This window comes from Galeopterus variegatus, unplaced genomic scaffold (assembly GCF_000696425.1).
Source record: "Galeopterus variegatus unplaced genomic scaffold, G_variegatus-3.0.2 Scaffold3778, whole genome shotgun sequence".
Lineage (NCBI taxonomy): Eukaryota > Metazoa > Chordata > Mammalia > Dermoptera > Cynocephalidae > Galeopterus > Galeopterus variegatus.
Window position 1 is genome coordinate 186,439 of NW_007729889.1, and position 27,957 is coordinate 214,395.

Sequence of the window (27,957 nt, forward strand, 5' to 3'; positions counted from 1 at the left end):
TAGTTCCCTATAAATAAACTGTACGTTTGAGAAGAGCGGGTGGAGCAGACGCCGCTGCGCTGCGCCGCGCCAGGCCGGGAGAGCCCGCAGCCCAGCGGGAGCTGTGGGGCGGGCGCGCCGTCCACGTAGGTCGCCAGCAGCTGGGAGCCGGCGCCGGTGTGCAGGGCGCCCCAGCCCTCCCACGGGGCTTCGGGCCCAAGGGACTGCCAGCTCCTTTTGGGCTGCGGTGCCGGCTGCGGCGTGTGCCAATGCTGGGAAGCAGGAGGCCGGCGTGGCCAGGGCTGACATCAAGCTCAGCCTGCCTTCTGGACTGAAGGCACCCTGGGGACAGAGAAGGACTCCTCCCCGCTCCGATCTGAGGCTCTTAATTAAGGTCACCGAAGAGAAGAATCAAAAGCACCCCCGCTGAACAAGTTTCTCACCCCCCCCCTCCCGCGTTATAGATTGGGGGTGGAGAAGTGGCTCCTGAATTTACAATTCCTGGAAGAGTAAAAATCCTTTCTGAGTGAGGCGTTTCGGATATTTGGGAGTCTTGGGTGAGCAAACTCACAATTAACCCAGCGACATTGGCCCGAGCCTGTGGGCTTAAAATGAAACTCGCGTTTCCCCGTTAAAAAAAAGGAAAGGAAAGGAAAAAGGCATTTGGACACATAATGGGTTTTCTCAAAACTGCCATCTTCTTGCAGAGAGCAACCCAGCTGCTTTTAAAAATATTTCTCCTTCCAAGGGGAGCTAGTTTAGCAGCCTTTACCTTGGCGGTGGGAGGGGGGAAAGACGGCTTCCTCCTATAGGAAGGAATTGTTTCGCGAGTGAGGTTGCGACTCTCTGAACGTGCAACCGAGGCCAAGAGGAGAGCGCGGGGAGCCTTATCCACTTTCCTCGTGGGGGTCGTTTTGCTCTTTCACATTAGGATGCAATTCAGCCCACAACATCAGGGAGAAAATCAAGGCAACTGCAATGAGTAGCATTTAATTTTGGTCATTTAAAGCTGTGGGTGGACTAGCAGAGTGGTGGCTTGAAGGAGCCCAGTGGCCCGCCTGGTTTTCTGCAGACGAGGTTGGAGAAATGGGCAAGTAGTGGGGGTGAATGACAACATGGCAGGCAGCTCGGGCTCACCTCGCGGGCTCCGCGAAAGGAAGGGTTCCATTTGATTTATCACAGTTATTTACCTTTGATGTCAGCGAGTGGGAATGAAGTGCATCTTGGTCTAATTAAAAAGGCCTAAAAAGGCATTTGAAATGAGTTCGCTATCTGATCACGGGATGTGAGTTCGGCGTTTGGCAGGTTTCTAAAATATTGCTTGGACTATTTAAACAGAACAATTAGCAGCATGCTAAAATGTTTGCTTGCTATGCTTAGAAGCTTTTAGCTGTAAACTTTAAGGCGATCTGTTCCCCTTTAAGTTAAAAAAGGATGATGCTGCTTCCTTGTGGCGAAGGCTGTCAGGAACCCGCTGATCAATAAAAGTAAACTGGCGCCTCTACGGCTTGATTGAGCGGGAGCAAAGAGTCTGAGAAGTAGTCTCGGCCATTAACAATCCCCCAGGTAACAAGAAATGGAAGAATTACTCAGGTAAAATGATTAACATTGCCGTGGCATCTGAAAAGATGCACACAACAAGATAAGAAGACTGCGGACCTCTTACCTTAGGGAGTGCTAATAGAATGTCTATATTTTGCTGTCTTTTAAAGATAAATAGAAGAATTCAATTCATGTACAATGTCATTACCTTTGTAATTGCAATCACATTGTAAAGACATGTTCTGCATTTGAAAAGACAAACGCTTTTCACTAAGGTAATGGCATAGTGTTCCTTGCTTCCTTCTGGCTGCTCACATTCCTGGTGCCCCTCTTTTCTAAACAGAGCACCCAAGTACTTCCAGCTAGCGAACTACTTTTACAGAAGCCAGATGCTGAGGGAGGCAGGGGCTATGCCCATGCTTTCATTCTTTTCCATTACTCCCCACCCCAGAGCTCGAAGTGGCAGTTACACCCCCAGCGCCCACACACAAAACAGCTCTTCCATCCCCCAGTTTATTTCTATAGATAATCCTAACACCTTCGGCTCTCAAAATCTTTTTTTTCCTCTCTCTCTCTCTCTCTCTCTCTCTCTAATAGGCACTCTTGATCATTATACTCCAACAATGCTACTGGCTAAATGATTGGCCAAAAACACCTTCATGATTTAGAATTTATTAACTAACTGAATAAAACCACTCTGCATCTAGATGAAAGTTCTCTCTGTTTTAGCTTCCATTTACTTCAATCCCGACGGGAGCCCCACCTCCTCAGCCTCTTTAGAGACACAAGAGGGACATCTAGTGACTATCATCAGTATTTTTTATCCAACTGCTGCCGAGAAACATTAGGCCCTGGATACCAACTATGGTGCTATGCTGCCTGCGACAGCTCTCCAGGCCAAGGCAGCTCCTTGGGCCACTGAGGCCAGAATCAAAACTGGTAAAAAGATTTTTTGTCTTTAAAATTTTAGCCATGACACTAAAACAGTGCTGAATGGCAATAGAAAAAGAAGACCAAAATGGGGAAATCCTTACTATTCAATCAAGTCAGTATGTGAGAGTAATTCTTGCTGCCCCAAGCTTGATAAAGGTAGGGTAAAAGGTTTTGTTCAAAAAGATTAAAATTGACGGTAGGAACTAAAGATACCAGGATACAAGGGACTGTAGCACTGATAAGTTTAAGGGAGATTCCTGAGATGTTTTTAAAAATGTTTGTTTCCAATTGCAAGGAGAATAGCCTTCAAATAACTCCAGTCCCTTCTAGAAGAAGAACTAGGAGAAGGTAATCATGTTGACAGCTTCCTAAAATTCTGTTCGCTTCTGCTCAAAATAATCACCCAGTTTCTAGTTAGTCCCCCCATCACCTTCCCCACTGTCTCAGGCAGCACAAGGAAAGGCATCAGGAGCAGCGGTCAGGGATATGGGCCTGCTGGGCAGGGGTGGGGTGCAGTTTCCACCATCCTGGATGCTGTTTCTGACCCTTCTGAAATACCAGAAAGACTGGGGAAGGGTGCCAAGAAAAGTCTTTGAGGTCCCTTACATTTTTTCCTCCTTCTTCCTCCAAGTTCCATACCCATTCCCACACTGTGACTAAGGATAACAGTGACAGCAGGGTGCTATAGCAGATAAACAGAGTAGAGAAAGTGTTCCTTAAGTGCCAAAATTGTTCACTATGGCCCTGACACCTGCCTTTTCCACGAAAAATGAGAGAGGTGGGGGACAGTGGGAAAAATGAGACTGAAAGAGCTATTAGTCACTCCAAGTCTTCCCATTTTGACAAGACCAGCATCCCTGAAAAAGTTATGCCCAAACCCCTTCCATACCTTATCCTCTCTCTTAGACAGCTTCCCACAGGACCAAACCTCTGCTGCTGCCAAACTTGTAACTGTCCCTAAATAAACACACATCATGAAGACCATTTAATTAGCAAAGGGTAAATCAGCAGATACATTTCAATAAATCACACTGTTCTCTAACATTTTCTGTGTTAGCCTGCAGTGATTACCTGTGATGTTTTGACAGCACCATTTGGGCTCTCAGCATTATTGCCTCAATCTTTGCATGTGAATTCTCTCCAAGTGGATCCCAAATGCTGGTTTCTTAGGTGCAACCTCATGCCAACTGTTACTTTCCCCCACCACCAGCACTTTTAAAAACAGAAAGCTCTCCGTTCAAAGGCACTCTGATCAGATCATGCCCAGCCCTCCCACTGCTGCGTCTCTCATCCCAAGGAAGGAGGGTCAGAGCGACATTCCACAGCCCCCCACAGGAAACGCCTTCCTGACAACTTGAGAAAAAAACTACCACCAAATTGGCGACTTCTAAAACCAATTGAAATAAGAATCCCACAATGTTAAAAAGAAGAGGTAATTGAAAATGAGCAGATTAGGGTTGCCTCTTTTAGTACAACCCATTTCTTTTTTCCCACTGCTGCCCCCAACCTCCAATGCTGTAACCTAGTAGGTGGGTCCCAGGGACCCTATAACTTGTGTGACTCCCTCAGGTTACAGCTCCTGATCAGGGCTTGGTTTTTGACTTGCAACCTAGGCTTCTCTCACAGTCTCCTCTACTATTTGTGGAGTGGTTCAACTGGGGCAGGAAAGTAGGCAGAAACATTACTCAAAGGAATGGCTGAGGGTGCTGAAAGACCCCTGACCAAAATATCAGCCCTGCAGGATGGGTTCTGAAGGTCAGCTTTCCAAATTAAAAATATATAAATAAATAAAATAAAAATCTATCTGGTTGCCTGGTTTTATAGGAGGCTGAGTTCTTTTTGGAGATGTCCACGGGGCTGGAGAAAAGCAAACCAGATCTTTCAAAAGCTTGAAATACGAGGGATATTACAAAAGTTTGTGGAAAATTTTTTATTATTTTTCAATTGTATTTTCCCATGAAATTTTTTTAAGTACCCTTGTATTGGTGCTGGAGCTAGGGCTAATGTGTGAACTCCACACTATGGCATCCTGTTGCATTAAGTTTGAATGAACTATAGTAACCAAAGAATTGTTGAGAAATAGAACCCAAAAGTCAATCTGATGAGCCAACTTCCTGGGCTTCCCTAGGTATTTTGGGCAAAAGGTGATCTCAGTGAGGCACCAGACCTGTTCTATATTCTTTACATGACCAGGCCAGACCTAGATTTGCTATTGTTCCTCCAAATCTCCCAGAACTAAGAAGAGGTCTTGTGTAGCTCTCTGGGAGTTCCAGCTGCTCCACCAACTGATTTTTCACTGAACTAGGAAGCTTACTAGTTGGCTAATGTCAACTTAAGAAGGAAAGAAAGAAAACTAATAAACATGAAGAACTGCCAGTTTGACAGCTGCAGTTACATTACCTGGGCTAGCAATGTAAGTACCAAAGGCATGTCACGTATGCCACTAACAGCACAACGCACAGTATCTGTTCAGGTTGACAAGCCCTGGGGCAGTGGAGAGTAAACTGAAAGAGGGAGATCCCAGAAGGAGGCAGAGAGAGCACCACAAAGGGGACAGATAGAGCAGAAGTGACAGAAAAATCATTTTAGCAGCAGGGAAGTTACGTACCTTTTTGGAATGAGAAGAAAACAAGGACTTGCCAGCTGGGAAAGCATCCATTGATTGGGGGTCCAAAAGTTTGCATACTGCTGCACTGGGCTTGGGTGGGGGACCATATTAATTTGTGTCTCTTGCCTCCAGCTGGAGCCAGAATGGCCACAGAGAACCAATGACCTTTTTTCCAAAAGCTGGGAGTTGGGAGGGGTAGGGAGAGTGTCGTGTATCACAGGAGACACCAGCTGGGATGAGCTTGGCTGGTCTCTTTCGGCAAAGATCACAAAATGCAGTGACATAAGTACCAGGCAATATCCACTCAGAGATAGCAGCCTAGGCAGCAGTGATCAAATTAAGTCTTACACCTAAGGTCGGGTTGGTAAGAGAACAAACAGTCTTAGAGGGGAGCAGGCCCAGCTTGAGGCTGGTGCAGCTCTGTGTGATTTCTGTCCTGGGAAACTGGAACTTGAGAAAGCCTTGCTGTTTGGCTGTGCTGTTTCATTTGGGGGAATAGGCGATCAGTTCTGGAAGGCTGACCGAAAAGAGTGGACAGGATGATAGCTCAAAATGAGATCCATCAATGACTTCGTTGCGGCCCCAGCCAAACAATCAAAAGCAAATAGTCAGCTTCTAAAATCAATGCTTTGTGAGATGATGAGCCAGCTAGTGGAGTTCACATGGGGGTGGGGTGGGAAGGAGGCTGGCAAGGGAGGGTAGAAAAATTCCCTCTCTCAAGCCACCCACCAAAGTAAGCAGCTGCATTTCCTTGAAACAGCAGACTTGGTTCCTAGCAAAATCAGAACTGCAGTCTCCTAGCAGAGCAAAACAAAGGAGCAGGGGGCGAGACATTTTTGAAAACAGGAAGGCATTTTGCCAACAATCACAGGAGGGCTGGTAAGCCATTGTGCTCTTGGGATCCATCTGCTGAGTTCCAGAACATCCTCTCTGCACTCCACTCCCATCCAGCTCTCAGATTGCATGCCCAGGGTCAAGAGCGGGGTCACTCAGGAAGAAACTATAAAGTGGAAAAGGCAGACCCAGCCTGAAAATGAGAAGTGAGAAAGGATGGGCCTGATTTCTTCTATCCATGGAGGATGTGGTGGAAGAGACAGGCAAGCCCTTCTGATTCTTGGTGCCATTGCAGGGGAGCGAGACTGGCCCTAATTAAATTAATGGAAAATACATTTAAAATTAAAATTGGTGTACAACTTCTAATCAGCCTAGAATTTGCTGCTGTGAGAGACCATTGAGGGAAGGAAAGTGACTGCATCTTTAAAGACCTGAATAATTTTATAGCTATTAATAATTTTGTTAGTCATGCAATACGAGTGAACACCAGCAAGGTAATCAAATAGCATGCTCCATAGAAGAGATCAGGGTAATCTGGGGAAATAAAATTTAGAGTTTTTCTTCAGTGCAGTGTATATGAAGACATCTACCCCAGACCTCTCTTCCTAATGTAGAGAAGATATAAAGTTATGTCCTCATATATAGTTTTTGTTTTTAATGGAACACGTACTTGATCTCATAGGCTATGAAACCACCAGATTAAAACCCCAGCAGAGGTGATCACCTACAAGAGTCAAAAGAGAATTCACAACACTGAATTTCACATCTTTTCTCGTACATTCCAGGAGACTCACACATGGGTCTCCCTTCCTTTATAACTCAGCACTCTGAATATTATTTAGTGCACTGTTAACCTGTTCCAATATAGTATTAGATTTTTCTAGCCAAGGAGAATAAAATAAAGATGCTTAATTTAGTTCCCTTTCCCCTAAGAAATAAATAGCCGTCACACATCCAGAACAGCAGGGTTCATGAACAGCTTCGGAACATGGAGATCAATGAAATCTGATCCTCTCTTGAAAAAAGGAGCTCTACGTAAGAGTTTAACCAAAGATTTCCTACCAAAGGCAGTCCCTGGTCATCAGGAAGCCTTTGAAAACCCTTGCAGGTTTCCTGTTCAGTCTTGTTTGATCTCCAGTGAACATTAAAATTACAGTAAAGCAGTTTTATAAATGTAAATTACTCCATAGATGCAAAATAGTTATGTCCAGCCTAGTCAACTAATTTCTGATTTCTGGAAGTTCCTACAGATTGTCTAAAATAGATGGTAGACACAACAAGATAATTCAACCTCTGAAGCAGATTTATTTTTAAAGATGATAGTTATGACAATGACTCCCTAACTACTTCTTCCCTACTTCCTCAATTTCTCATTCCAGTAACTAATATTTGCACATAAAAGGACTTTTGTGTTTTGATACATCTTTAATATAGACCTCTCATCAATTGTAATTATTCATGAACCTAACTTTAGTTTTTTGGTCTCCACTTGAAGACAACATCATCAGGAAATACTAATTGATTGCCTCCATTTGATGCTTAAGACTGAGAATACATAATAGTGTGAGACATGGATCCTGCCCTGAAGGTGCTTATGTTGTTGTGGATATCATAAAAGGAGAACTACAAATGTAAAGATGTATTTATCAAGTATCAGAGCACCAGTGCTCAGCATTGGTATAACACAAGTTACAGAGTGGTGACTGATGACCTAGAAGCTGTGGGAAACTCTTCCCGGTCAGGCAAACGGTGTTTGTGAAAGCACATAAGCTGCAGTAAGTTGTGTGGTAAGGAAACAATGAAGAGTATAGTTTGGCTCAAGCGTTTATACCACAAATAGTGTGACGTAGTTATTAAGGGAACAAGCTCTGGGGCTAAACAGATCTGTGTTCAAGACCTGACTCTGCCATTTTCCTAGTTGAGTGACCTTGGGCAAATTAATACAGTGTCAATTTCATAAGGTTGTGAGATTATGTGAGATGATACCTGTAAAGCACTTCATGTTTTACATGCCTAGCACAGAGTAAAGAACTCAACAATGTGCCAGATACAACTCAAGGTGCCAGACTACTACTCAAGAAGAAAAAACCTCTGTTCCCAAAGATATAACAGAAGGTTTGCATATTAGAATAATGGGAGTTGAGGTTGGAGAGGGAGGTAGAGGCTATTGTGCAGAGCCTGGATTGTTAGAATGAAGAAATAGAACCTTACACTGAAGGCCTCTGGAGTTGTTGAAGTCTTTTGTACTGGGGAATAACTAAATACCATTGTTATGATTTTTTTTACTTCAAAATATTAAGTCAGGTTAGCTTCCTTGACCTTCCTCCACTTTGTCCACTTTGCCCACATTTTAGATTAACTCACTATTTCTTATACAAGTCCAATTTCAGTACAATATATATCAAAGGAGTGTAACTAGAGTGAGCTCAGGAGCAAGGGCTGCTGAGAATGGGTAGCAACACAAAGACTGGGGTATTGTAAGGTAGAGGAGGCTGGTATCAGCAATGACAGCTGGATGTCCAAGGCATTATATCCAAGGAATTCGTCAAGTCCCAAAATGTTTCATGGAAGCAGAGGACAGGATATGTCAGTAGAAGATTCCAGGTTACAAGTGCAGATGGCATCTTGTGCTGGTTCCAGGAGATCTGGTCATCTGTGACAGAGGGTACAGCGAAAAGGATCTATGACTTGAAGGCTATGCAAACATCCAGGGTTTATCTCTAACACATTTCATGCTATAGTAAGGGGTCTTTACAGTTTGTACAAGTCATTTAGATTACTTAATGTCTTTGTACCTTCATAATTTTTGTACCCTAGACTAAATCCTCAATCACCCTGCCTTAGTTACAGCTTGGATGATTGACTTGGGCTCTGGGCCCAGGCCTAGAGGTAGGTCCCATTAGTAGATCTAGATATAAATAGCTGGTAAAAGCAAAGGCAATAGTAAAAAGAAAGGGCTGACATGGAAGACTGGAATGTGTTGCCCTGACATTGTAGTAAATGTGCTTTGAAATAAAATGCTCCATTGATTGAAATCTAGGATTCTTTCTGTTAAAAAGAGATTTTATGGTATTGGGAGTTTGAAGGAAAGAGATTTATATCTGAGTTGTTAGGTAAATTTTCTTAAATTATCATTCATTCACTCAGCAAATATTTATTGAACTCTTACTATGTGCTAGGCATTAGGGTAAGAAGAATGAACAAGACAAACATGACTTCTGCCCTCATGCAACTTTCAGAACAGTGAGGGAGAAACCAAAAAAATAAATAAATAATCCAGACAAATTGACACCTACAACAATTTCAAGTCATAATAAGTGACATAAAAGACAACCCGGGCTCAAATGATGAGGATGATGAGGATGATGATAATGATGATGATGATGATGATAGCACTGTTCTAAGTGCTTCATGCATCATACCTAATCCTCATGCCAACCTTCTGAAGTACATACTATTACTAGGCCTATCTTACAGGTGAGGAAACTAAGATGTAGAGAGGCCAAGTAACTTGCCTTGGGTAACATAGCAAGTGGTGAGCAGAGCCAGGGAATGGATATCTGGCTATAGAGCATGTTTTCTTAACCACTATACCAAAAAAAGGAAGTTGGAGAAACCAACTTCAGGGCGGATGGTCAGGAAAGGCCTCTCTGAGGAAATAATATTTAATATGAGATCTAAAGACTATCTAAGGTAGTCTACATTGATAAGAATTCACTAAATGCCAAGAGATGGTCTGTTGAACAAACCTGATTTTCTTCAAGATATTTGCTAGAGATTAGAACAGGAAGGTTTTGGTAAAAACGATGCTTTGCCAAATGGTTACACAGGGTAAGGAAAAGACCAGGAGGCAGATTTTAGCATAAAAACTAGTGGTAGAAATGAAAATGATTAATTCTGGGAACACTGACAGTATATCTGTAAAATTATGTATTGAAATGATTTGCATACTCTTTGGGACTGAAGGTCCTGGAACAGAACTCTCCTGTGTATTTCCACAATTTCTACCTCTGTCAGGTCTTATGACTGCACCAGAGGTGTGATGTGTTCCAAGCCTATGACTTATCCCTCTTTAGGCCTTGCCTTGGCATAATAAAAGTCAAATGTGTGTCTAAGAGCAGAGAGATGACCAACACTAACAACCAACCTCTTCCATGTGAACACAAAGCAAGCCTGGCTTTAAGAGTGGATCCAGAAAATCATAGTTTTCTTACGGCTGTCCACACATTTACTTTAGGCCTGACATATGGGTCAACTTCAAAGTTCAGAGGACCATTCCTTTCTATAAGATTGCTATGATTTGAATGTATGCATCCCTCTAAAATTCATATGTTGGAACATAAACCCCAATGTGATAATATTAAGAATTGGGAGCCCTCATAAATGGAATTAGTGACCATATAACAGGGCTGGAAGAAACTAGCTGGGTTTTTTTTTTTTTTTTTTGGCCTTTCCATCCTGTCGGGCTGGATCACAGACCCTTCTGCCCCATCCTGTGCAGGTCCTGAGCCAGGTAGTTTAAAAAACACTGAGTAGCTGCTGGCAAAGTGGACATGATTTATTCTTCTGATGCGAACTCTGCCACCTAGCAGTTCAGAGCCCATCTTCCACACCGAAAGTATACAATAGCATTAACAAGCCAAGGGGTACACAGGTGCACATGCACACTAACTACTCTTATGCAACTTGTTTACAGCAGGTGTGCTGAATCATACCCAGCCAGATATGAGTCGAGAGGGCCTGACTATACTGACTCCATTTTCCTCACATATCCCTTCCCACCACATGAGGACACAGCATTCCTCTTCTCCAAAGGACGCAGCAACAAGCTGCCATCTTGGAAGCAGAGAAGAGAACAGCGCTCACCAGAAATTGAACCTACCCAGTACCTTGATCTTGGACTTCTAGCCTTGAGAACTGTGAGAAATAAATTTCTGTTCTGTACAAATTACTCAGCCTCAGGTATTTTGTTATAGCAGCACAAAAGGACTAAGACAAACACCTACCCAACTTGTACTAGGTTTCACTTATCTATAAAAAGGTAATCCTTACTTCTCCTTGAACACAAAAAATGTAGCAGATCAAGTACCTAAGTTTATCTTTATCATCTGCCAAGACTCATAACCAAAGTCTGTCATAAAGATTGACTATGGTGACCCCAAACTAGGAAACAGCGCTGTAGATAAAACCAAGGAAATAAGTAGCAAGGCCCTTAGCATAGATTGATGATAGGAAAATAGAGCAGCCAACCAGTTTTCCTATACTTCCTAGGTCTTACAAAGCACTGATTGTTGGCTCCTAGTATAATAAACAAGGAGGCTCTCAATCTCTCTTGATACCTATATGTCTTCGGACAAGAAGTTAACAAAAAGAGTTGGAGTGCAGTTGGGCTGCAAGATTAATCATGCCCTAGACCTGGTCAGACCTAAGTTACTAATGCATTGTTTTATTAATTATAATGGATAGTTGTGGCTGGTAAAGAGTATAAGAAGCCTGTTTAAAGATTCATTACTGCCAACCTTGTAAATTTCATTTAGCAGCCTAGAAACCAAACCCCATTCCATAATCAAGCACCTCCAATGAATTGGGAAGAGTATAAAGGAAAGGATTTTTCTCAGACAAGAGCATAAATTCAGCATTCTATCTGCAAATGACTGGTTGCTAGGAGTGAGGTGAGGACAACTGCTGCTGAAATATTGCCCAACCTGGTGGTGGTGGCACAATTCTAGCTCCAGAAGCTGAGGCTAACTTTTTCATGCTAAGCCTTGGAGCTGCTCAGCAGATACAAATGGCTAGTATCAAAGGAGAAATGGAAAGTCACAGCAGGTGGCCAAGTCAGACCAGGGGATGTAACTGAGGTTCCTTCAAGCCTGTCCCTGCTGTCCAGGGACAAGCTTTGTGGAGTTGTACAGACAACTTCACCAAGGCCCTTGAATTCATTGACAGGAGTACCCTGGCTGGCCACTTCACTATGTTATCTGCACTAAGGAGGACCCAGAATGTTTTTGTGTCACTTGGAAGGCCAGAGATGGACCTGTTCTATGCTTCTGTGGGCTTCTGCTTCAAAAAGTAGTGCCCCCAGCAGAAATCAGAAAGCTGGGAAAGGAAAGAAATGTGGGAGAGGAACAGTGAGGGAGAACAGGAACATTCTCCCTCTCTTTGGCTGAGCTCCATTCATCCCCTAGATCCCAGCCTAGAAAAAATGATTTAGGAACTCCCAGAATGGCTTTGACCTACTCAAAGTGGTAGGTGAAGTTGAATCCACATAAGAGCTTCAATGCCATCTTTTTTTTCTCTTCACTACCCAAAGTCCTCATCTCACAAAGGATGTGCTATTCCAGGCATGACCAGAAAGTGGAGACAGCTCATGCCAGGGGTGGATATTAATTTCTTATAAATTGACATATTCTGTCAGCTTAGTATCACAATAGTGACAAAGATTTTTAAAATGTCAAAAAGACCACAGGCAAAATTGACATAAGGAAGTATTCAGGACTAAACCTGATTCCGAGAACATCATAGGGGAATAATAATGATCTCCTTACAGTCCTATATTCCTAAACAATTCTCTTTTTTTTTTTACAAAATACTTTCACATACACTGTTGCATATGAGACTCCCAACAACACTGCAAGATAAGTTGTAAAATAACCATTTTACAAGTGAGGAAACTGAAGCTCAGATGAGTAAGGGACTTACCCAAGATCACTCAGCTAGGAAGTAAACAGCAGCCAAGACTCAAACCCAGTTCCATTTGACTCCAAAGCCAACTCTCTTTCTACTGTACCTGTTACTATGGCCTGAATGTTTGTGTCCCTCCCAAACTCATATGTTGAATCCTGATGTGATGGTATTTGGAGGGGACTTTGGGAGGTAATTATTGGGTGGAGCACTGTGAGGGAATTAGCACCTTTCTAAGAAAAGACATAAGAGAGATGATCTCTCTCTGCCATGGGAGGACAAAGCAAGGAGGCAATGTCTGCAAACCAGGAAGAGGGTCCTCACCAGACACCAAATCTGCCAGTACCTTGGTCTAAGACTTTCCAGGCTCCAGAACTGTGAGAAATAAATATTTGTTGTTTAAGCCACCCCATCTATGCTACTTTATTATAGCTGTCTGAACTAAGATACCTGTGGTTCCCCAATCTTCATGAATACAAGGACCCCTTTCCAGATCAAAATATTTTGGATTCCCACAAAAGAATGGCAGTTCTTTTAGTAGCCACTGATTTAATAAAATGAATCATGACAAGAAGCTACTCTTAATTCAGTAAAGCTTTCTAATGAATTTATAGTTTATTTATACAAACAATGCTAATATTCATTTAATATTAGTTGAGCACATTAATTTTTTAATTTACAGACAATACTTGGTGTGTGTGTATGTTTGTGTGTGTGTGCGTGTATGTAAATATAGACTCTGAACAATGGTTGGTAAACACTTCACTAAACCACCAAGGCAGGAGAACTTGATTCTTAGATTCTTACTGTAACCACTAAACAATACAACATGGTGATTAAATGCTTAGACTTGGGAATCAGACGCTCTGGATTCACAATGGTATCTACACTATAGTACAGATAACTGGTTCTGATAACTTACTAGCTATACAAGTTATTTGGGCAAGTTATTTAATCTTCCTGGCTCAGTTCTCTCTTCTTTAAAACAGGATAATAATAGTACCTACCTCATAAGGTTGTTGTGAAAATTAAATGAGATTATACACAAAATAATCTTAACACAATGTCTGACACACAGAAAGTACTCAAAAATATTGGGTATCACTAACCAAATGTGTAATCTTTATTAGGTTGTTGAAATTCTCTTCAATTATTTCATCTGTAAAATGGAAATAACAATAGCTTAGTTGCCCTAAAGCGAGTGGCTTACCATGACATCTTGAGGTCTCTTTCAACTCTACGATATATGGTTCTGAGACCATCACCAACTCTTTCTAATAACAAAATTTCCACTAGCTTCAAGGAGCCATAACAGGACAATCTAGAAGCAGAGAAACCTATGAAAACTTCAATAATTCAGAGCAATCAAAGCAACATTCCTAATCTAGTATGACCTCATCTTAATTCGATTATGTCTGCAAAGACCCTATTTCCAAATAAAGTCAAATTCATTGGTTATGGGTGGACATAAATTGGGGGAGGGGGGGACACTATTCAACCCACTACACCTGGGAATGTTACTTAATCTGCCCATGTCTCAGGTTCCTCATCAGTAAATTGGTGAGAAAAGTGAGCTCAAAATATTTTAATGATTACAGCAATTCCAAATACTACAGCGTTTGTAATTTTTATGACCCCCAAACACAGTGTAATCATGGGGGACTTGGACAGTAAAAGAGTTCACAAAAGAAATTCAGAAGTATGGGGCTGGCCCAGTGGCGCACTGCTACAGTGCGCCGCTTGGGAGCGCGGTGGCACTCCCGCCGAGGGTTTGGATCCCACATACAGACCGGCCGCTCACTGGCTGAGCGAGGTGCGGGAGCAGCACCGAGGGTTGCGATCCCGTTGCCGGTCCCGGTCCGGTACGGGGGCGACACTGAGGGTTGCGATCCGTTGCCGGACACGGAAAAAGACAAAAAGGAAAAAAAAAAAAAGAAATTCAGAAGTATGCAAGATTACGGGCTGTTGTCCAAGCAGATCAGCTCAAAGTATTAACTGACCACAAAATTCCAACTCCCACACTGTGCCAATACTATGGTAAACTCTATGACAGTGGGGATCAAGTCTTTTATGTGTTTTGAACAAGAAACACCTTGCACTGTGGGTGCTTAATAAATGTTTATCATCATCATTATCATAATTGTATCATAGGTTGCCAGCAGAGATAGCTAGTGCTCATTACAGCTCTGTTTTGAGACAATCTCAGTGGGAGAAGAAGCCATAGAGGCTTCTCCACATGACATAGATTGCCCAATACAGCAAGTTTGGCCTCACGACAGCCTCTACAGAATTTTTATACTGCTGTCCCCTTAAAACTCCAATCTGTCACCCAGCTCCTCATAATTACAATGCCCTAATACACAAAATACCATAAATCGCAAAGATAATAATTTTTTTTATTTTTTACTAGAGAGAATGAGAATATATGAATGAGGGGTTCTCATAGGAAGGTACTGAGGTGTCCTGGAATAAAATAAATACTGCACTAGGGTTCAGAAAAGCCAAACCCAGACCATAAACTCACTATATGTGCAACTCTCGTGTATTAGTTTCCTAGAGCTGCCATACAAACTACTACAGACTGGGTGGGTTAAAACAACAGAAATTTATTCTCTCACAGTTTATAAGACTCCATGCTTCCCTCCTACCTTTTGGTGGTTGCCGGCAGTCCTTGGGGTTTCTTGGCTTGTAGCTGCATCACTTTCATCTCTGCCTCAGCTGTCACATGGTCTTCTTCCCCATGGTCTCTATGTCTCTGTGTCTCTGAACCTCCTTCTCTTTATAAGAATAGCAGTCACTGGACTCAGGGCCTACCTTAATCAGGTATGACTTTATCTTAACTTGATCACACCTGCAAAATGTAAAATGAGGTCACATTCACAGGTTCTGGATGAACATGAATTCGGAGGGTAGGCACTATTCAACCCACTATAGTTGGGAATATCACTTAATCAGCCCATGCCTCACTTTCCTTATCAATAAATTGGTGATCATATCTTTGGCCATGTCTACCACACAGGTATAAGATACAGTAGTCCCCCCTTATCCATGGTTTTGCTTTCTGTGATTTCAGTTACCCACAGTACTTACTATGTAATAAGATATTTAGAGAGAGAGAGACCTCATTCACATAACTTTTTTTACAGTGTTTTGTCATAGTTGTTCTACTTTATTACTAGTTATTGTTATTGGTATTAATCTCTTACTGTGCCTAATTTATAAATTAAACTTTATTATAGGTATGTATGTATGGGAAAAACATAGTATATATAGGTTTCGGGCACCCACTCAGGGCTTTGGAACATATCCCCCACAGACAAGGGGGGAGCTACTGTATTTCTTTTGGGAAAACAGTGTGTACCTGGGGAATTTTGCACTCCATCTATGATTTCAGAAACAGTTTGAAAGATTAGGAAGTAGGTTTTTCCCCCTTCCAAAATACAAGTTAAATTCACCAATGATATTTGTGGTTGGCTGCTTGCTGCAAGAGGGACAGTTAAAAGGAAGCAAAAATGTTACATGCTATAAAACTACAGGCTGGGTTTCCATAAACCAATCCAACATATATATTTTATATATATATATATCCGATCAGTCTCTGGCTACTTTAAGTAGCCCCCTGTGTATTCAAGACTCATTCAGCAACTGAATGCACAGTATAGTGAGTCCTGTTCAATTTCTCTGAATTGTACATAGATGGAAGGACACCAATAAGTTTATCATTATTTAGGGCTAATCAACAATAAGCTTTAAGGTTAAGTTGAATAAACAGAATGTTCTTGGTTATAGCTTCCCTTTGCTGGAGGCTTTAAATCTTTCTACTTGGTTTGGTGAAGTTGGTTGTTGGTATTCCATGTGCTCATTTGGGAAGCGGTGTACCTCCCATCAGCAATACTTTCACCTCCACTAAAATGAAAAGAAAAGCAACACAGAGAACAAATCAAGAAATATCCCTTTGGGCTAATCCTTGAGTAGTTTCCCTCGGGCCCTCCATGTACCTAATGACGGATTGCTCTGCCACACTACAGGACCAAGAAAATCCATCCTCTCTTTCGGCCCAAACTACCTACACTTCAGTAATAGCTTTGCTCAAAGGAAAGGGAGAATTGTTTCATATGAAAATGACGCAGCCAAGCAAAAATTCTGGTAAAAGTTCCCCAAACAACAGCTCGGTATCAAGCTATGCCTTCAAGGAAAATATGAATTTGATGACTTTGGGGTGTCAGAATGATCCACTTCCTTGATTAACCAGATTGATTTTTCTTTTTTTTTTTCCTCTGGCCTCTGGCCTCTGGCTCCACTGCCTAGTTTCTAGGCCTCAGAATCATATCCACCAGGCCGGCCTGTGGCTCACTCGGGAGAGTGCGGTGCTGATAACACCAAGGCCACGGGTTCGGATCCTATATAGGGATGGCCGGTTTGCTCACTGGCTGAGCCTGGTGCAGACAACACCAAGCCAAGAGTTGAGATCCCCTTACCGGTCATCTTTAAAAAAAAAAAAAAAAAGAATCATATCCACCACTTCATTTCCTATCCTCAACTGACTACTAGTATTACTCTTTGGGGACACTCAGCTTTTACTTCCCCTTCTCCAAGAAACCTTCCCTGAGTTCCAAAGACTGGACTAGGTGGGCCTCCTATGTGTCTCCAGAGCACACTGTGCTTACACATGTCAGAGCACTCATCGCACCCATTTGCAATTGCATGTTACTTGTCTGTCTTTTCATTAGATTCTAATTAAGTATTAAGAGAGTACCAGGTAGCTTAGATAATTTGGACCAGTCTTTGCAATTGGGATTTCTCTGGTTCTTTCCAGAAGAGAAACAGCCAGTTTGAGTAATGACATAGGCTTTTTAGGGTCAGACTGGAGCACCTGGCAAGGAAATATTTGTTTTAAATAGTCTCTAAACCGGGCCGGCCCAGTGGCGCACTGGAGAGTGTGCCACTTGGGAGCGTGGCGGCACTCCCGCCGAGGGTTCAGATCCCATGTGGAGACCGGTTCCCGCTCACTGGCTGAGCGCGGTGTGGGTGCAACACCGAGGGTTGCGATCCCATTGCCGGTCAGTAAAAAAGACAAAAAGGAAAAATAAATAAATAAATAGTCTCTAAAATATGTTGGAGAAGGAGGTTGCAATCTTTGGAACATGGAATCTCTGCATATACAGTTCAAGTGGTCTCTCTGAAGAAGTAGCCTCTCTGCTGATCCTATTAGAGTCAGCCTGGACCTATAGCCAGAGTATACAAATTTACCAAAAAATGTTTAAATAATTTATATGTGCTATTTAAAAAGCAAAATACTCATGACATCAAAATCAGAAGATTTTTGGACTTTCCACACTTAACTTACAGTTTATTATAATTATCACTTTTGAATTACCTATAGAGAGAACCATAAGCTTTTTGATACTCAGAGCCTCTCTCTAGGTGTTAATCTGGCCAGGATTGAAGCTCATGGTAAAGAGATGCTTGAGAGCATTGATAAAGGATGTTTGAGGAAGAGAGTATAAAAATCTGGGGGTCTGGAGTTATATGATTCTTTCTACAAATAAAGGCCCTTTCCCATGGATCTTACCAGAAGTCTTGTGTATGTCCGCAGCAAGTTAGTTGAGGAACAGAGGAGAGACTCTCAGACTAGTTTCCAGAAAGCAGATATTAGCTGGTGGGCCATTTACTAGGCCATGGCAGGTCTGCCAAGCAGAAAGACCCTGTGGAGAAATTGTGGGTTAGAGACTCATGGCTGTAGCTATTCTGGTCCAGGGCTCCAGAGCTGCCAGGCAGGCACCTGCTCCCAGCATTGAGATTAGGAGAGAAACCAAGCAAACAAATATTCCCATCGACCAGTTTTTAACCTCCTGTTGCTGGGAGTTAAGATTTCTAGATTCACTGAGGATGCTAGAAAAAGTGCAAGATCAGTAAGGCATGAGTTCCATGCATGTTAATGCCAAAGAGGTTAAAATTTCACCTTCTGAAACCAGCCAGTATAAAGCATATTCAACCTCACAGTGTAATTAGGGGTCACATTTCAGCCACTTGATCATGGAAATGAAGCTTATTTAAATTCTACATGCCTCCTTAAATAAACAGGGGCTTCAATCTTCATCCCAGGTTCTTGCTTGAGTGTATATTAGACAAATATGGAAATCCAGTTCAGGATTTTACTTCCACTGTCATGGGCTGAAGCATTAACTCAAAGACTTGGCCCAGCCAGACAACTCAATCCCTACTTGAGTCAGTGCATTCACTTGAAATAATTTAGTAGCAGGGGCTTTCACCTCTGGCAAGCATAGGTAAATCCTGGATTAGCAGCCCTTGTCATTCCTAAATGGACTACACATCTCCTGCTGCTGGGCCTTCATTAACAAACCTCTGAATAAACTGAAGGAGAAATAAACAAGCCTCTTGCCGTGCACACATGTACTCACAACCTCCTCCACTTTCATCTCTAACTGTTTCTCTTGCCTCCTGGGATTTTTACTTCACGCTGGGTTCTTTGAACAGTATTTTCCTCAGTGCCTTTTTACTCCAATAACACGTCCACTTCTTTTAGCTCTCCTCTCTTTGACTCTTTTTTTGCTTCCCAACTGCACAATGTCATCATCTCCCACTGATTTTTTTTTTGTTTCCTCTGTCTACAGTGACAATTTATGCTCAAAAATAGAACTCTCCCATCCCCTGCCTTTTGCCCTTCCCTTTCAACATGATCAACCCTAAATAACAGTACATGCCATTATACACGAGGAGATCAAGTTGTGTGTGATTCATAATGCTATAACCAGACTCAAAAAACTGGACAGCTCCATTTCAAAAAGAACCGTGAAGAAGGAATTAACATGGGCAGGTGGGCAAGAAGGAGTCCTGAGTTTGGTGCTGTCTTGGTGACCCTGACAATTTTGTGACAGTTCCCTACACTTCTTTGTGCCCATCTGTCAAAAAAAAAAAAAAAACCCCAAAAAAAGACATAATTGAGATGCCAGCTACCTGCTCATTTCATAGGAGACATATAATTCAGTTACACAAAAGGAAAATTCTACAAAAGGCATTAAAAACCCATAAATCTCTCTCTAGAAAGGTGGAAAGAGTATTGAACATATGAGGACAAGACTGCCAAATTGTGTCCCCATGAACCTTTCCTTGACTATCTTCTCTTCTCACTCCATTCTCTCTTCAAGGGTGCTATGGTCTGAATATTTGTGTCCTACAAAATTCATATGTTGAAACATAATCCCCAATGTGATGGTGTTAAGACATGGGGGCTTTCGGAGATGACTAGGTCATGAGCATGGAGCCCTCATGAATGGGATCAGTGCCCTTATAAAAGAGGCCCAAGGGACACTGTTTTCCCCTTCCACCATGTGAGGACACAGCGAGAAGCCACCATCTATGAGGAACAGGTCTTCACCAGACACCAAATCTGCTGGCACCCTGATCTTGGACTTCCAGCCTCCAGAACTGTGAGTAATATATTTCTGTTGTTTATAAGTTACCCAGTCTAAGGTATTTGTTACAGCAGTCTGGACAGACTAAAATAATGAGCTATCTCATAAACAAAATTTTAATCATTGCGCTGATGACTTCCAAATCTTTATCTCTGGGTCCGACCTCTCCACTGAGGTCTGCACTTATATATCCAATTGCATACTCCCTGGGCATCTCATACACATTTGGATGTTACATAGACATTTCATATTTAATTTATCCCAAATCCTCTTCTCTTATCCCTTAATCCATAAAAAGAAATATTGTCCATCCAATTATCATAGTCAGAAACATGGAGCTTAGCCTCTCCCTCCCTCTCATCTCTATCCAGCTTACCTCTGCAGCATAAGCATTTGTCCCTTCCTCTCCATGCCCACTGCCACCACTCTAGTCTTGGCCACCATCATTTCTCACTTGTATTACTGCAACAGTCTCCTAACTGGCTGTGAGCTCTCACCTTTGTTCATGATCCTCCATATACTTGTCACTGTGCTTTCCGCCACCATTTTACCCTTCCTTTCTGCTACAATTAAGTACCTTCTAGTGTCGGGCACTGGGCTAGGATCTCTATATGCGTATTCCCATTTCATCCTGACAACAAGCCCTTGAGGTTTGTACTATTATTATCACCATTTTACAGAGGAGGAGACTAAGGCTCAAATAAAGGAAGTAATTTGTTCAAGAAAAAACAGCTAATTTAAATTCAATTGCAGATCTGCCAGACCCCAAAGCCCATGTCCTTTCCACCACATTACACTACCTCCTTTTTTCTGTCAGTACACCTAGGATTCTTCATTAGACTTATTTGGGTCTTCTCCCTCCTAAACTGTATTTTGAGTGTTGCCACCATATTGCTCTTGTTCACTACTATATCCTTAGCATAAAGCACTGTGCCTGGCACCTAGTGGGTGCTCAATACATAATCACTAAATAAAAATAATGACTGATTGAAATCCACCAAAGAATGCTCTCTACAAGTTTACACATCTCAATTTTTCCTACCTCAAATGCATGAGGCCTGGTTTGGAACTGTAATGTAAGGAGAATATGTCTAATTCTGCTGATTATTTCTCCACTTCCCTTGCAATGGCCCAAGATACTTTTCAACCTGCTGGGTTTTCTTGTCTAGTAAAACCTTTTCTCAGTCCCAGCACAGCCAGGGATGTGGTTGACATGGCATGAATCCCAGCAACCAATAAGATTGGGGGTGAGGGTGAGGGATGACTGATTTCAACCCTCTCCAGCTTAATAAGACACAACGCTGTGTCCTTCTGAGCTACTCAGAAAAAATTAGGCTTACCAAATATTATACATTAACCAATAGAATTTTAACCAAAGGAATTTGGCCAAGAGCCACCCATTTTGTTTAATGATGCAGCACATGCTCTTGGCACTTTTGAACTCTAATAAGGACTACACAGGCATTTGGCAGCACACATTCTATCAAGAGGTTTTGACAACTAGAAAGCAAACAAAAGGACAATTTAAATGTAACATTGCATGTATTCAGGCTGTCACTCAAGTGCCTACCAGTGATCTGACACCAAATCAATAGTATTATGGTTCATTGAAGTCAGATCAATGGCTTCACAAAGTTTCAGAGCAGCAGCAGCAGCACGATAGCAAACCTCATGTCTCCTGTCTATTATTAAAAAGGAGGTGATCACTGTCTGGCTTCTCTGAGTACCAAAGCTTCAGCACACTATTGCCTGAAGCCTCTGGGACTCTAATTGAGATGACTGGGTACGCCATACCATTTTCTCCCCACCCACCTATTCCCTCTGTTCTGCCTCCTCCTGCTCCAGGAACTAGCTTGAAAAGGAGTTTACCCACCCCCACCCAAGAGCCAGGGAGAGTCCATCTTACAGAAGTTCGGTGAGAAGTCACCACAAGAGTGTAAGTTCTCAAGCAAAAGACTACTTTTGAATGATAGCTCAAGCTTGGAGGCTTTCAAGTGTCTCTTGGTCTCTTTATTACTTGCGTATTCAAGTTGACTTGACCTCGCGACCCAGTGACAGGTTTATCTTTTCAACTAGTGGAGAACCCTCCCCCAATGCCACTTCTCACTATTTTTCATTTCCCCATGACCCCAAAAGCTAACACTTGGGAGTGTCAATTTTCCAGAAGTTCCTACAGAAGGGTTTAATTATTTGGACAGCTTAATAAGTATTGTACAAATATAAATCCCCCAAAAAATTAAACAAGGAGAAAGCACCATTTCCAAATGGCCCCAGTACCCTGGAAAGGGGTACTTGACAGTAGCCTAATAATGTTGAAAAGCCTGTAGTCGCAGGCCAAATCGGCATTACATGGGTGGGTCAGGCAGGGGGTACATCGATTTCAGAACTCAAATGAATTTCTCCCCTGTGCCAGAGCACCTATTGCACTCACCAACCTAGCCAAAGGCTTGCACATCAGTGAGATGAGGATGAATTATTGAAAAGCTTCTGTATAAAATGCTGCACTCTGCCATTTCCTACAAATCAAATTATCGAGGGAGATATTTGATTGTAAACATATTTAGAAAATGATTTCATTGTCGTTAGGTTGGTTTTGCGTACTTCCCCCCCCCCCCCCCTTTAAATTTCGTTTGCATTAAAGTGCTACAAAGTTAAAAAGGTCACACACACCCACCCCCAACAAGGAGCTTGCACACCAGCCACAGAAGCAAGTAAATTCAATCAGCAAAAATGAAAACCTATTATAAGCAATAGAAAACCCCTTAAATCATGCCTAACATCCTTAAAATAGATTGTCTCATCCTCACCCAGGCCCTAAAACACATAGTTGTCCTGAAAACAAATGGTCTTTTTTTTTTAAGATGGAGAGATCCAAATTCTATTTATAGTTCTCAAGCTACAGACCTAATGGGGTTAACTAGTTTCCAATGTTCAAGAAAGATCTCAATTTTAGTCACAGCTCCCTTTCAGGGCTGCTATGTCTGGAGGTGGAAATGTGGCCCCACCCTGCTGGTTCTCAAGTAGGTAACACCTACAGGCACAAAAGCCTACTCAGCCAAGACGAAGCAGATTGTTTCTTGCTGCCTTGGGCAGAACAGTCATTAGAAAACGAGGCAACGGTTGACTCAAAGGCCAAATCTCTTCTGTTGAGAGAGTTGCCTAATGGCATCCAACTAGGATGCCATTGCCTAAGGGAGACTCTCAGCAATGCCTTTGGCTCTAAGCACTTGAAAAACAAAGAAAGAAATGGACTTCCCTGCTGTGACATATGGTGACAAGGAGAAGAATCCAGTGGCAAGGGTGAAAGATGCATTAATTCAATATTCATTCTTTTTTTTTTCAACAACCATGTATGGAGTGCCTGCTACATGCCAGGTATTGAGTTTAAACCAGAATTGCAAAGTCCTGTCATCAAATTTCCAGAGCCCCAAACTCAGTTTCCCCTTCAAAAAATGACAGTAATTCAGGTGTGAGTTATTGAGGTGTAATGGAATTTGATCTATTAGAAATGAGCCTCTAGAGAAGTAACCTGGTAATTGACTTAGCATGTATTTATTGATTGCTCACTTTGTACAAAAAAGTGAACTAAGCACAGTGACCAATGGGACGAGGGTGGGACCGGATACAAAGGAAAGGGAAGGCATGGATCCTCTTCTCAGGTTGGTTAAGACAGCAGTAGAGATACAAGAAAACAATCAGAGACAAAGCCTAGTATTAATTCAGTTGGCTCTGTTTTAAACTGCAACTAAACAAGGCCATTTTGTGTTTTAAATCCATTTATCCATTCACTCATTCAATACTAATTCAACACCTATGCACTCAGCACAATGCTAGACAACCTAGAATGATAGAAATAATGGCTTATATAATAATAGTAATCATTAATTCAGGATCTACTATACACCAGACTCTGTGCTAAGTGCTTTTACAAGTTCTTTTGCATCAAACTCTCACAAAATCACTGTATCTTAAATGATCTGCTGTGTGACAACGTATGGAGGTCATTTTAGGCACAGGAAAGAATGCCATTCAACAGCTAGTTGTGCCTTACATGTAACATAAATGGAGTAAAGAGCTCCCTGAGAAGTATGATCTTAGGAAACATTATTATTTTACTATTATTATAATCGCTATTATATTTGTTGTAATGATAACAAGTGGAATCATCTATTAATATGCCAAATGCTGTGCTACCGGCTTTCTATGCATTATCTTTTTCATTCTGTACAACAACCCCATGAGATATAATTATCTCTATCTTACAAAGAAGGAAACTGAGGCACAGGAGGTGAAAGACTCCCCAGCTAGTAAGAGGCAGAGTCAGGACTGAAATTCTGACCCAGCTGCCTCCTCTTTCCATTACCCTCACTTCAAGATCCCCATTTTAGTCCGTTCCATGTTGCTGTAACAGAATATCTGAGACTGGGTATTTTATACAGAAAATAGGATTATTTGGCTCCTGATTCTGGTAGCTGGGAAGTCCAAGACTGGGCAGCCACATCTGTTGAGGGACTCAGGCTGCTTCCACTCATGGCAAAAAACAGAACGGGAGCCAGCATGTGCAAAGAGATCACATGGCGAAAGAAGAAGCAAGAGACAAACCGAAGAAGCCAGACTCTTTAACAACCTGCTCTCGCAGGAACTCATCCATCCCCATGAGAGTGAGAACTCACCTCATGCAGAAGGGCATTAATCTATTCACAAGGGATCCAGGATCTACCCCCATGACTCAAACACTTCCCAGTAGGCCGCACCTCCCAACACCACCACATTGGGGATCAGATTTCAACACCAGTTGTGGCCAGGACAAACCAGATCAAAATCATAGCAGTTTCTAATTTGAGGTATTTCCATTCTGGTGGGGAAAATGAGACACAACCAACAAACAAGTTAAATATGTGATTGTGGGCAAGTCATCTAATAACTCAGTTTCCTCAGATAAAAAGGATGTAATAATACCTAACTTACCAAATGTGAATGGTAATTATGATAATCAAGTGAAATGCTTTGGAAACCTGTTTGTATAGCATTGCAATTTATAAAGCAAATAAAAGAAGTAATGTATGAAGTAATCAGTGTAAGATTCAGGTATTCCAACAGCCAAATACCTATCCTATTCATTCCTTTGTTTATTATCTTTCTATTTTTACTCCATTGAAATATATTCTCCTTGACAGCAATAACTTGCCTGTCTTTGTTCACTGCTGTATCCTCAGTTCCTTGAACAGGGCCAGGAACATAGAAGATGCTCAATAAATATCTGCATACTGACTGTAATAACAATGCATGGCAATGAAACAAGAGGCATTACAAGGCTTTATGATATGAGTAGGTCAGAGCATAAGAACTAGAAATTCAAAAGAGGAGACAATTACTCTGAGCAAGGATAGATTAGTAAAACATCAGATGGGCATGTACTTGAGTTCCTCCTTGAGGAATGAGAAGCATTTGAATAAGTGAAGGGCAGCCAGGAGGGCAGGCTGGATGGTGTCAGAAGAGGGTAAACATAGGAGTAAATATGTCTTGTCCCAGGAACAGTGGAGAGTACAGTCTGCTGGAGGATGGAAATGTACAAAGTTGTGGGCAGATTATAGAGATCCCTGAGTGGCAAGTTATGAAGCTTGGCATTTAAGAAGACTTCTCCTAGGAAAAACAATGAAGAGTAATTTTTTTTTTTTTAAGTGAAATAGGTGTTGGACGGGAAACACATTGTCTGATTTTCTTCATGGTCAGGTAGTGCAATGCCTCCAGCTTTGTTCTTCTTGTTTAAGATTGCTTTTGCTATACAAGGTCTTTTGGGGTTCCATCCAAATTTTAAGATCACTTTTTCCATTTCTGTGAAGAATGTCACTGGTATTTTTTTTTTTATTTCCTTTTTGTCTTTTTTCGTGACCAGTAACGGGATCGCAACCCTCAGTGTCGTGCCCGTACCGCGACCGGCAACGGGATCGCAACCCTCGGTGTCGCGCCCGCACGGCGCTCAACCAGTGAGCGGACCGGTCTCTATATGGGATCCGAACCCTCAGCGGGAGCGCCACCGCACTCTACCGAGTGCGCCACCGGGCCAGCCCAAGTCACTGGTATTTTGACTGGGATTGCATTAAATCTGTATATTGCTTTAGGTAGTATGGACATTTTGACTATATTAATTCTTCCAATTCATGAACACAGGATATCTTTCCATTTATTTGTATCTTCTTCAATTTCTTTCATCAATGGTTTTATAGTTCTCATTGTAGAAAATTGGTTAAATTTACTCCTAGCTATTTCATTTTGGGGGTAGCTATTGTAAATAGGATTACTTTTGTGATTTCCTTTTCTGTTATTGGTATCTAGAAATGCTCTTAATTTTTGTATATTGATTTGTATCCTGCAACTTTACTGAATTAATTTATTAGTTCTAGCAATTTGGGGGTTATATCTTTAGGGTTTTTATGTATAGGATCATATCATCTGTAAATAGGGATAGTTTGACCTACTCCTTTTGAATTTGGATTTCCTGTACTGCTTTCTCTTGCCTTATTGTGCTGGCTAGAACTTCCTGTACTATGTCGAGTAAGAGTGGGGAAAGTGGGCATCCTTGTCTTGTTCAGATATTAAAGGAAAAGGATTCAACTTTTGTCCACTCACTATGATATTAGCTGTGGGTTTGTTATACAGGCATGGGAGGCTCTAGGGAAGATAATTTCAAACAAAGGGAACACCAAATGCTAAAGACCCAAACCTTTTTTTGATTAAAATATGGGGTCTTACTACAAAGTGCTTCCTTCCCCTTCCTTTCACAGGTGTTGATCCGTAATCAACATCTTGCACCTCAGACTCTGTCTTTGATTGCTTTACTATATCACAGACTTCTTTTCATACTGACTGTTTTCAAAATAACCCTACAAAATAGGGATTATTATCTTCACTGCATAAATGAGGAAACCAAGGCTTAGAGAGGATAGGTAACTTATCCAAATTTACACACCTAGGAAGGGCCAAGCCTGGAGAAAGCATTTCTTCCGCACAAAATTTGTTCTCCGGTGCACCATTTTTCCCCCAGTCTATTGTCACACAAATTTGATTACCAAAAATTGTGTTGACCAAGACCCCTAGCCCAAAATTACCTCTATAAGGTATTCAAGATCCAGAGAATTGCTGCCACTGTTATTTTCTCAGTTACAAGTCAAATGTGCTCACCTGAAGTAATTCTTCTACTTTTATTTAAGCTGGCTATGTCCCTCAACAAAATAAGTTCCCAGTACAATGGCTAAATCCATGTTTAAGACTCTTGAAATAACCATAATAACTAGGCAGCTGGTTAACATTATGTTCCTGCAGAATGTGAAACCCTCTCCCAGCAGAAACAGCAACTTACCAACCACTGCCAAATAAGAAGGGGCTACTGCAGTCTCTCTCTATGGATTCTGTTGGCTTCTCTCAATCAAGAACACTGTAATTAACTGTACAGGTGTCACCAGAAAATGTATGAAAAAGAGGTCTGTGAATTCAAAGGATATGAAAGGTGCCAGAAACAATACTAGAATCATCTTGGGTATATATTTAGAAATGGCGGTGAGGTTCAAGGCTGGTGAAAAACAGCACATGTGTTAAAGCTTTAGGGATTGATACTCCTCCATCAGGAGCAGTGTGTGAAGCAAAGGAAGGTAGAGGGGAGCTAAAGTCTCTTTTGGTTGTAAATTATCTTTATCAGTGGGTTGTGGTGGTGGTTGTTTACAAAAGAAATTGATTTTAGGTCCAGCTAGTAGAAGTGTTAACATGGTCTGGGGAGGAGTAGGAATTCTTGGCTTAAGTTTACTTCATTCTTATCATATTGGAGTTGAGGGTCAACTCTTTTCAGTCAAAATACATGTACTTCATTTGTTTGGTTGTTTGCTACAAGAGGTCAATGGAACACAGGATTCCTTTCATAAAACTTTACTTTTAGAAAACTTTGGTAAA

General features: G+C 41.8%; 1 protein-coding gene across 1 annotated transcript in view; it reads right to left on the bottom strand.

Annotated features, from left to right (window-relative positions):
* PCDH19 (protocadherin 19) overlaps positions 1–24,664 on the bottom strand; it is a 126,067-nt gene extending 101,403 nt beyond the window's left edge. The window contains exon 1 of the mRNA XM_008585965.1: positions 24,616–24,664. Within this exon, the coding sequence (XP_008584187.1) occupies positions 24,616–24,664 (49 nt within the window). The remainder of the gene's footprint in view (positions 1–24,615) is intronic.
* Positions 24,665–27,957: the final 3,293 nt, after the last annotated feature.